The 12,040-nt window shown below is 45.3% G+C and overlaps 1 protein-coding gene across 2 annotated transcripts in view; it reads right to left on the bottom strand.

The window, feature by feature from the left end:
- LOC137656839 (integrin alpha-PS3-like) overlaps positions 1-12,040 on the bottom strand; it is a 114,799-nt gene that overhangs the window by 32,065 nt on the left and 70,694 nt on the right. For both annotated transcript variants that reach the window (XM_068391171.1, XM_068391173.1), the window contains exon 17: positions 4,031-4,124. In XM_068391171.1, the coding sequence (XP_068247272.1) occupies positions 4,031-4,124 (94 nt within the window). The remainder of the gene's footprint in view (positions 1-4,030; positions 4,125-12,040) is intronic.

Raw genomic sequence — 12,040 nt, 5'->3', positions numbered from 1 at the left:
TGGCACCTTAGAGTTGGTGAAGCCCCTGTCCTTCAGACTGCTGGCTAGTAAAGCTTGAGCCCTTGTATGGTCAAGTACTATGAACTCTTTGGGCTCTGTCTCCTCCTTGGAGACGGGTTCTGTCCTTAGACGAACAAAGCAGTCAGGATAGGCTTCAAAGCTGGGCCAGAACTTAATGTCCTCGATAAGGACAGCTCCCAGCTTTTCTGAGATGAAGATCTTGCCGTTCGTTATTGGCATGTACTCGGCATGCCTCCATGGGTTTACCTCGGAGTATGAGGGAAGATCCTTTACATTCAGTCTCCTATGAGACCCACGGGTCGCTGCAAGCTGGTGAATCTCCTTCCTTAGCGCAGCTTCCCTTTCTTCGCTCTTCTTCTGAAACATCTCTATCATGGCTTTGATGGCAGACAGGGTGTCATCCGACTTTTCAGGTGGAGGAGCAGAGGACGTAGAGGGCACAGGTTCTGGGGCAGGAACCGACGAAACAGACACTGTTTCGACTTCATCTTCTTCCGTCTCTGGAGCCAACGTAAACTCCTCTTCTTGACCTTCAGCTAGAAGGTCCTTTTCGGTGTCCTCTGACACCTCTGACATCCTCTCATCATCTAGATGAATGTCCTTCATGGCATCCGAGACATCCGTGTCTACGGCTATCTGGATGCAAGGGATCTCAGGGTGAGGCTGAGGAATGACAGCATCCGCAAATGCTTTTGGGGAAAAGATAGGCCCTCATACGCTCATTGGGGAGGTAAGGCCCCATGGCATTTTTCTGGAAGCCACGAACCCATCTGCGCAGCTTGTTCCAAGCTGCATCCCTTGACTCCGTTGTTTTGGGGTTCTCAAAATCCTCATAAACCAAGTCTTTGCACACTGTACATACCTGGGGGTCCCAATATTTGAGAGGTCCCTTGGTGATGGAACAATGGGAGTGTGTCCTACACTTCAGGTGGCCGCAGAAATCCCTGCTACGTACGTTGCAGAAGATGCTGCCGCACTTCACATGGTCTTCCTGTAAAGAGAGGAAAGTAAAATGAGTATACTGTAGTTCATCTCACTAGATAAACTAATAAATATTATTATTAATATTTTCCACTTTATTTTATTGCATATAGCTTAGGATAGATAAGCCAGAAATGAATTAGACATACATGTGTTTCCTGCCCAGCAAATTTCTGTGACCTCCCTCAATATTAATCCTAGGGTTATCCTCAAGAGGCCCGGTGGAAGAATCTAGCCTATAAGGATAGAAGAGTGTAGCTAACACTAACTTCCAAAAGGATTAATAATGAGGGTCATTAATAACTGGTCATCTATCAGTATATAGCAAGGGAAATCCTTTCCCTATCTATAAGGTCTCGACAATAGACTGTGCCTGGACACACACAGTATGTTGGAAATTTAACTACTGTATACTTTTATACCATTGTTTTCTGTCTGCAGTATGTTCTACACTACAGATATACTGGCTACTGTATATACGTATACTGTTGTTGTCGCCGCTCATGCCGGGAAAGGTTAGTACCTAAGGCACAGTTCAACTGACATAGTATTGAAAATTTAGTAGCCGGCGGCCCACCGGATTTCCGGCGGCTTACCGTACGACGGCGGGTCGCCGGCTGTCAGCACACTAGCCCAGACAGCAATCTATGTGACAGGGTAGTTGCCGATAGACCGAACTCGGTCGGCTCTTGCCGGCTAAATCAGTTATGTCAGTGAATCATTGGCTGTCAGTCCACAAGTCTAGCCAGTGTCTTGCCGGCTAGGATAGTGGCTGGCAGCCGCCAGTTAGGTTAGTACCTGGCGGCACTAGCCAAGAGAGAGAGAGAAAGCAGGGAGTGAAGGGTGATGTAAGAGCACTGTCTCACATCCTTCCTCCGGGATGAATGTTCTAATGGAAGGGGAGAATATAAGATACTCAAGCTTCCACCAATCCACCTCTGTTGCCGGTCCCTGCTGGTCATAGGATGTGAATGGCAGCCCAAGGGAGGACTAAAGAACACTCCAAAGATAATGGATCTTCTGCCAGCAGCTGGTCCTGCCGACACAGCTATCCCGGAGCACTGTGTCCGATAGGGAAGCTGAACGACTAGGCCATACAAGCAGAAGCCCAAGCCGGCCCTACAACCTTCCAGCAAGCAGCGAGATTGCAGGACGACGGCCAAAGGGATGTGATGGCTAGGCCATCACTAAAGAACAGAATGGGGAGGGGAAAGGGTCCTGTATAAGGTGTGAGAGGAGCTGGCAGTAAGCCGGTCCTACCACACCTTGAGGAAGCTCTGTTTCAGTATCGGCGCCATCCTAGGTGGACGGAGAATTCATTCCCCAGCCTAGGGTCTGCCAATACAGTAAGGGGGCCGGCATCACTAGCCGCCACCCTTGGTCATAGAGAAACAGAGTTTCAGTGCCGGCACCATCCTAGGCAGCAGAAAATCTCTATTCTGCAGCCTAGGGTCTGCAAGCACAGGACTAGTCGACTAAACCGCAGGGAGAATGGGGATCACATGACCCCTTCAAGTGCAGTCTAGGGAGGCTAAGCCTCCTATGCCGACAACCAAAGCCTGACAGGGGAATACATTCACCCTATCGACCAGCTGCCGGCACACGACATATACTCTGAGGTTCTGACCTAAACCCAAAGCTTACCATCTGTAGCTAGGGGAAGGGGCAGAAAACCCTAGCCTAATCTTGCCTGAATGACAACTCGAGGCAAGACCAACTAGGATTGTAGCCTTAGGCTACACTCAGAGGGAAGGAGGGATTACCCTATACATGAGGGTAACCGGGGAGATTGTATGAAAGTATACTAAAGCCCCTAGGGTACTAGCCTAATGACAGTGAGATCGACCACCTAACTCATCGAAGCTCTCTCGTATACTGTCTTGGAAGAGGAAAATTTTATATGCAATCAATATATCTTACATGTATAAATTGCCTAATATCTTCATTTAAATTTTATTAACACCAGGAACACTTATTATATCATGCAAGAGAGTAAACTAAAACGCCTAGGCTAAGAAGCCTAGCGTAAACAAGAACGGCTACCTAATTCGCTGAACTAAATGAATACTATCGGCATGATATAATTAATTCCTAGCATTGAAAACTAAATAGCTAAATGAATATTTAAGCTATGATACCGGGAAAGTCATTCTGGCCAACTAAATAACTCATGTGTTACGAACGACAGCGCCGAAGACGCCTCCGGTCCAGGCAATAGCTCTGCCAAAAATTATGTTTAATTCGCTTCAATTTTTTACTTTACGGCGAGAGCTATATTTGTACAGCATAAGAATTATATACTCCACTTTCCAGAGGCAGAAGAGGCTGGAGATTGCATAATAAATCCAAAATCACGAGAGAGCACTGGGAAAATCACCGAGTGATATCGCTACAGAAAAAGGAATATAGATGGCGGCGATTATGGCACCATCTGTGTACTCAAACAGTAACGGAGGAAGGGAACCTTATTAACGGCTCCTCTTTTGTTTTGCCACTTTTCCCCCTCGAAGTGTAAACGCTATGTGGGGTGCAGATTGCTATGTGGCGTGTCAAGAATACGTCCCCTGATATTATGCGATATCCTAAAAGGAAACTTTAAAGATATTCGCGCCAGGAGTTAGAATTCTGGGGACCTTAAGTTAAATTCTCCAGGAATATCACTGTAGTCAAATATACCCTAGGAAGCTACTTAAAGGAACCTTCCATCAGGACGACATGGCCTGAGCCCAAAAATATCTACAGAAAAGGTAAAATTTACAGGTTTAAGTACAGTATTGTATAATGTCTCGGTAATATCTGCTGCAACAGTTAGCTAAATTGTAAATAACTTTTCAGACTGGACACTTTCATATGTCTAAAAGAGGGTGTTTACTGTATCTTTTACTTAGGTATAGTAAAAAGTAATGAAGTTATTATTGATGAACAGAAGATTAGTGTGTTTTTTGTAATTTCAACATACAGTACAGATCTGAGCATTTTGTCATAAGAGTAATTATTAGAAAAGTTTTATCAGTTTTTCACAACTTACTGAGTAATGGTGAGTGAAAGATGCCGTGGGTTCAGTTGTGTTGATTGTGTCCTCGTCTAATCGGGAGTAGAAGACTGTCTCACCACGAGAATATCTAAGAAAATAAAAACAACTTCTAAAGTTCAGGTTTCCTAAAAAGAAAACAATTTATAAAGTACCTTATAGGTGGTAGTCAATATTTCTTTCATTAGAAGTTGAAGATCAACTTGTTTTATAATGATATACTGTACAGTATTAAGGAAGAAAATTATGGTTTGCCTAAAAGCTTAACTTTCACTCCTCTCATAAAACAGTGTATTGCACTAACTACATACTGTATGTGACATTAAGCAGCAATTAGGAAGAGTCAAAACATCTTTTCACAGTATTTAGGATTCTGTAGTATAGTGCATTTGTTTATGGTTTTCAATATTCATATGTGGATGTTTTATTGGAAATTATGGTCAATATGAAAGAGGTAGTCTAAATTTAGATAACTATAAGTCAGTATGTTTTAATCAGTTTATCTTTGTTTGAAATTATAACAAATTGATAATACATATTATGTTTTTGGTTGTGAGTACAGTAGTTCAGTTCAAGAAGAATTAAGAACCTGAACATGATTATTAGATTGTTACACTATACGAAGTGAACATAGTACTGTGTGTATTTTTTACCTAAGTGACAGAAGTCTACATTTGTTTTAATACTTTTGTATGTTTTTTAGCGTAGTTTGTTTTAATTTTATAAAAAAAAAGAGCACACAACCAAGTGTTAGTAGTCAATGCTACGACTACAAAAAGAGTGAAGAATTAAATTGGAAGAGAATTTTTTTAACTGCTTGTTTATTTACTGGTAAATATTTTACTTTATTTTTACTGTAGTCAAGCTTATTTTTTGAATGGAAAGAAAACTAATCTCGGGTAGTTTCATTGAAGTTATTAATTTTAGTTTTAGAGGTTAGGGTTGATAATACAGTACTGTACAGTAGTTACAAACTTAATTTTTGCACGTATTTACCCTTAATTACATACAGTACACAAACTATGCAGTAGTTATCGGGATGTAGGTACAATATACATAGAGATGCATGTACAATATACAATTTTAGTTTTCTTTACACTGAGTTTTACTAGGTAACGTTTGTCAAGACTTGAGAATAGATTTAACTGTGATAAGGGCCCTGCAATACCTAGCTACTTCATAAGTATGGTAGCCCAAGTATGAAGTAAACAACTAAAAAAAGTTAGAAATGTTTGCAAATTATTTTTTAACATTTAATCATTACTTTGACTGTCCACATAAGAAATCATGTCCCCTTTTAGTACTGTTAATAATTACAGAATACAATTTATACAGTAAATACAGTATTGTATACTGTACAGTAATACCCTACCCTACATCATCAATTGGTTCTAAGAGAGTCGTTGCAATTCTATTTTTGACTTGTCAGATTTTTGCTACATAAAGTGACTTATACTGTATGTTCCCTATTGACATACTGAACACGAATGAGTACTTACAACTTGCTATCATTTTATTAAAACAGTACTGTACAGTACAGAACTTAATTTTTCAATATTTAACTTAGCCGGTGATTATATAAGCTGCAGCTCTGCTGCTCGACAGAAAACTCTACGTTAAAAATCCGCCAGCGATCGCTATGCAGGTAGGGGGTGTACTTCAACAGCGCCATCTGTCGTGCAGGTACTCAGTACTCAATGTAAACAAAGAACTCAATTTTCTCTCTGTCGTGCCACCGGCAAGACCTACTAATTCGCTGTTGCTAACTGGATTGGTTTTCACAACTATTTGGTGAAGTACACGTTTCTAGTTTAGAGCTTTCGCTTTGCAGGCTTTCTCTTCAATAAATCCTTGCATTCATTTTTTGATATCGGATTATTTGTTGATGACTTTGGATAGTTTTTGAATTCCCCTTTGACCAATTCAAAATGGCTGACCTTTCTCAAGTCCCTAAATTCAGGAAGTGTAATGCTAGGGACTGTTCAAGGCGTCTTCCGAAGGCCTCTATCGATCCTCACACCGTTTGTTCCAATTGTCGGGATAAAACCTGTCAATTGGAAGATCGATGTGAGGAATGCGTTGGGCTTTCGGAATTCGATTTTATCGAATTCCAGAAATATACACGTAGGCTAGAGAGAGATAGAGTCAGGAGAAGTTCATCTCGCTCCGTTGAATTTTCCTCTCCTCATGCCCCACAACCTATTCCTTCCCCTGTAGTGGTTGCTCCTAATCCCCCTTCTGGCACTCAAGAACCTTCGATGGCAAATATGATGCGTGCCATCCAGGCTCTGGGTGAGAGAGTCGAGTCCTTGGCTAGTGACCGTAACCAGCTCATGGCGGACGTCAAGGAGCTGAAGTGTAAGAGTGCAGTGGGTAGTGATAAAGTGAGTGATAGTGTTGTGGATAGTGTTGCGCTTGAGGGTTCGTCTGTTCGTGCCTGTCGTCCTCCTAGTCCGGGACCTCTTGCAAGCTCCCAAGTCCAGGGGAGAAGCAATGTCGTACGACCAAAGGGTTCGAGAGGCTTTAATCAGCGAACAGACGTTCCCTCCGTGGTTTCGGGCGTATCTACCCAAGATCGCCCCACCCACACAGAGACGAGAGAGCCCATTTATTCCTCGTCTGCGGAAGAGGTTTCTCGTAAGAAACCATGGACCAAGGTCTCGCGGCCTCTTAAGCGCAAGTCCAACGGCCCAGTTGTAGCCACTGGGTCAGTTCGGACTCGCTGCAGTCTTCCGACGACTGCTCACCTCCTAAGAGAGGCAAAGCGGTACCGCCTCAGGCAGTCACACCGTCTGTCGCCGCACCTGCTCCTGTGGACCCTAAGTGGTCTTTGCTGCAGACCATGCAGTATCAGTTAACGTCTCTGATGCAGGACTTTCGTGCGGAGAAGGTTGATGCTGCACCAACCTCTTGCCTACAACCAACCACGGTTGTGCGTCCTGTGGACGCTGAGGCAACCTTCTTCCGCACTCCAGCTGAGAGAGTCCCGCCACCCAAGCGTTCCAGTGTACCCTGCCAGCCGCATGTTGACGTTCAGCGACGCACGGAACCTTCCGTTGACGTTCGCGAGGTACAACAACCGTCAAAGTTGTTTTGTTTTGACGCTGTGCGTCAACCTCCGCAACCCAGTGTGGTTGCCTCTGCTCGCCCACATCAGACTAGACAGTCTGGAGTAGACGCTGTGCGTCCCCGCGCTGCTATGGTTGTTGCCAGCTCACAGACTGGGCAACAGTTCCATCATGACGTTGCGTCCGGTTCAGTCACGCGTGCACCCGTGCGACCGGACTCAGCTGACCAGCCGATTCCTACTCCTTTGCCACTTCCTCCTCAATTCTCGGATGATGGACTCTCTGATGATGACGATGCGGCACACGTTGATGAACCACATTGGGACCTTGACGAACCCAAGACCACACAACCCTCTTTGGACTTTAGAAAAGTTCTTGCTCTGTTCAAAGAGATGTATCCGGACCAGTTTGTGTCTGTGGCTCCACGCTCTCCTCCGTCAGAGTTTGCGTTAGGTACGCAGTCATCCTCGCCTGCCTTTACGAAACTCGTCCTCGCACGCTCGTCCAAGAGAGCTTTACGAGTTTTAGGAGATTGGATGCAGTCCAAAAAGAGTCTAGGGAAGACAGCCTTTACGTTTCCCCCTGCTAAACTCTCTTCCAGATCGAGTGTCTGGTACGCCACGGGAGAAGTTCTCGGCTTGGGAGTTCCTGCCTCTGCCCAGGGCGACTTCTCAAGTCTTGTAGACTCTCCCCGCAGGCTAGCCATGAGACGCTCTAAGATATGCTGGTCTCCTTCGGACCTAGACCATCTGTTGAAAGGAGTATTTAGAGCCTTCGAGGTCTTCAACTTTTTGGACTGGTGTCTGGGAGCTTTGAGCAGGAAGATCTCCCCTTCTGACAAGGAATCTTCCTTGCTCATAATGTCCTGCATGGACAAGGCCATACGTGACGGATCTAGTGAGCTTGCTGCTTCGTTCGTATCCGGGGTCCTCAAGAAACGTGAGAACCTTTGCTCTTTCCTGTCAGCTGGAGTGACACCGTGTCAAAGATCAGAACTTCTGTTTGCTCCTCTCTCAAAGTGCCTTTTTCCAGAGGACTTGATTAAGGAGATTGCTGCTTCTTTGATTCAGAAGGACACCCATGACCTGGTTGCGTCCTCTGCCCGCAAAGCCACCCCTTTGCCTACCTTGTCAAGACCCAGGATGGACACTCCAGCGTCCAGATTCATTCCGCCCTTTCGTGGCAGAGCCTCCAGCAGAGGAGGTGCTCGTGCCGAAGGGAGACGTGGGAAGAAGAAAGGAACCAAGTCCTTTAAAGGCAGAGTCTGACTGCCACCTTCTTCAGACAGCAGTGGGAGCCAGACTCAAGAACTTCTGGCAGACCTGGGAGAAGAGAGGCGCAGATGCACAATCTGTGAAGTTGCTCAGAGAGGGGTACAAGATCCCGTTTGTACGCAAACCCCCTCTAGCAACGTCTCCCATCGATCTCTCTCCCAGGTACAGAGAGGAAGACAAGAGACGAGCATTGAAGCAGGAGGTGTCTCTCTTGCTAGAAAAGGGAGCGGTAGTCAAAGTCCTGGACCATCAATCCCCGGGCTTCTACAACCGTCTCTTCTTAGTGGTAAAGAAGACAGGAGGGTGGAGGCCGGTGCTAGACGTCAGTGCGCTGAATGTCTTTGTCACAAAGCAGACGTTCGCCATGGAGACCACAAAGTCCGTTCTAGCAGCGGTCAGAAAGGAAGACTGGATGGTCTCTTTAGACCTAAGGGACGCATACTTTCACGTCCCCATCCACCCAGACTCCCAACCTTTTCTGAGATTCGTTTACGAAAAGGTTCTCTACCAGTTTCAAGCCCTGTGCTTTGGCCTAAGCACAGCTCCTCTTGTGTTTACGAGGCTGATGAGGAATATAGCCAAATTCCTTCATTTAGCGGACATCAGAGCCTCCCTCTATTTGGACGACTGGCTTCTAAGAGCTTCTTCCAGTCGTCGCTGTCTGAAGGATCTAAAGTGGACTCTAGATCTGACCAAGGAATTGGGTCTCCTGGTCAATATGGAAAAGCCTCAACTGGTCCCATCCCAAACTATTGTGTATTTAGGGATGGAGATTCACAGTCAAGCTTTTCGGGCTTTTCCGTCGGCCCCCAGAACAAGTCAAGCCCAGTTATGCATCCAGAACATGCTGAAGAGGGAACGATGTTCAGTCAGGCAGTGGATGAGTCTGATAGGGACGCTATCATCCCTGGAACAGTTCGTTTCGTTAGGAAGACTACACCTCCGTCCCCTTCAATATCACCTAGCTGTTTACTGGAAAAAGGACAAGACGCTAGAAGCGGTCTCGATCCCCATTTCCGAGAAGATGAAGTCTTCCCTGACTTGGTGGAAGGACAGTATCAGCCTCAGAGAGGGTCTGCCCCTGGCTGTTCAGACTCCCAACCACGTTCTCTTCTCGGACGCATCGGACACGGGCTGGGGCGCGACATTAGACGGTCGGGAATGCTCGGGAACTTGGAACTCGAGTCAAAGAACGTTGCATATCAACTGCAAGGAGCTACTGGCAGTTCATCTGGCCTTGAAAAACTTCAAGTCTCTCCTTCAAGGCAAAGTGGTGGAGGTGAACTCGGACAACACCACGGCTTTGGCGTACATCTCCAAGCAAGGAGGGACCCACTCTATGACGTTGTATGAGATCGCAAGGGACCTCCTCACCTGGTCAAAAGATCTAAACATTTCTCTAGTAACGAGGTTCATCCAAGGCAACTTGAATGTCATGGCAGATTGCCTCAGTCGGAAGGGACAAATCATTCCAACAGAATGGACCCTACACAAGGATGTATGCAAGAGACTGTGGGCCACATGGGGCCAGCCTACCATAGATCTCTTCGCAACCTCGATGACCAAGAGGCTCCCAATATATTGCTCACCAATCCTGGACCCAGCAGCAGTTCATATAGATGCCTTTCTACTGGATTGGTCACATCTAGACCTATATGCATTCCCCCCGTTCAAGATTGTCAACAAGGTACTGCAGAAGTTCGCCTCTCACGAAGGGACAAGGTTGACGTTAGTTGCTCCCCTCTGGCCCGCGAGAGAATGGTTCACCGAGGTACTTCGATGGCTAGTGGACGTTCCCAGAACTCTTCCTCTAAGGGTGGACCTTCTACGTCAGCCACACGTAAAGAAGGTACACCAAGGCCTCCACGCTCTTCGTCTGACTGCCTTCAGACTATCGAAAGACTCGAGAGCTAGAGGCTTTTCGAAGGAGGCAGCCAGGGCGATTGCTAGAGCAAGGAGGACATCCACTCTTAGAGTCTACCAGTCGAAGTGGGAAGTCTTCCGAAACTGGTGCAAGTCAGTATCAGTATCCTCGACCAGTACCTCTGTAACTCAAATAGCTGACTTCCTTTTATACCTGAGGAAAGAAAGATCTCTTTCAGCTCCCACTATCAAGGGTTACAGAAGCATGTTGGCATCAGTCTTCCGTCACAGAGGCTTAGATCTTTCCAACAACAAAGATCTACAGGACCTCCTTAAGTCTTTTGAGACCACGAAGGAGCGTCGTTTGGCTACACCTGGTTGGAATTTAGACGTGGTACTAAGATTCCTTATGTCAGAAAGGTTCGAGCCACTACAATCAGCCTCCTTTAAAGATCTCACTTTAAAGACTCTTTTCCTGGTTTGCTTAGCCACAGCTAAAAGAGTCAGTGAGATTCACGCCTTCAGCAGGAACATCGGATTTTCATCTGAAACGGCTACATGTGCTTTACAGCTTGGTTTTCTAGCCAAAAACGAGCTACCTTCTCGTCCTTGGCCGAAATCGTTCGATATTCCAAGCCTATCAAATATGGTTGGAAATGAACTAGAAAGAGTCTTATGCCCTGTTAGAGCTCTTAAGTTCTATTTAAGACGAACTAAACCTTTACGAGGACAGTCACAGGCTTTATGGTGTTCTGTTAAGAAACCATCTTTGCCTATGTCAAAGAATGCCTTATCCCATTTTATCAGACTGTTAATACGAGAAGCTCATTCCCATCTGAGTGAGGAAGACCAAGCTTTGCTGAAGGTAAGGACACATGAAGTTAGAGCTGTCGCAACTTCAGTGGCCTTTAAACAAAATAGATCTCTGCAAAGTATAATGGACGCAACCTATTGGAGAAGCAAGTCAGTGTTCGCGTCTTTTTATCTTGAAGATGTCCAGTCTCTTTACGAGAACTGCTACACCCTGGGACCATTCGTAGCAGCGAGTGCAGTAGTGGGTGAGGGCTCAACCACTACATTCCCCTAATTCCATAACCTTTTTAATCTTTCTCTTGAAATGTTTTTATTGTTGTTTTTGGGTTGTCCGGAAGGCTAAGAAGCCTTTCGCATCCTGGTTGATTTGGCGGGTGGTCAAATTCTTTTCTTGAGAAGCGCCTAGATTAGAGGTTTTGATGAGGTCCTGTAGTATGGGTTGCAACCCTTGATACTTCAGCTCCTAGGGGTCGCTCAGCATCCTAAGAGGATCGCGAGGCTCCGTAAGGAAGACGTACTTAAAAAGGCAGAGTAATTGTTCAAGTCGACTTCCTTACCAGGTACTTATTTATTTTATGTTTGTTATTTTGATAACTGCTAAAATGAAATAAAAAATCCTTAGCTCATAATAATGTAAACATTTATTGCTGGTCTCTACCCACCCCCCTGGGTGTGAATCAGCTTATATAATCACCGGCTAAGTTAAATATTGAAAAATGTTATTTTTATAATAAAATAAATTTTTGAATATACTTACCCGGTGATTATATATTAAAGGACCCTCCCTTCCTCCCCAATAGAGACGCAGTGGACCGAGGAGAAAATTGAGTTCTTTGTTTACATTGAGTACTGAGTACCTGCACGACAGATGGCGCTGTTGAAGTACACCCCCTACCTGCATAGCGATCGCTGGCGGATTTTTAACGTAGAGTTTTCTGTCGAGCAGCAGAGCTGCAGCTTATATAATCACCGGGTAAGTATATTCAAAA

This window comes from Palaemon carinicauda, chromosome 17, assembly GCF_036898095.1.
Source record: "Palaemon carinicauda isolate YSFRI2023 chromosome 17, ASM3689809v2, whole genome shotgun sequence".
NCBI lineage: Eukaryota > Metazoa > Arthropoda > Malacostraca > Decapoda > Palaemonidae > Palaemon > Palaemon carinicauda.
This window is presented reverse-complemented; position numbering and strand designations above follow the sequence as displayed.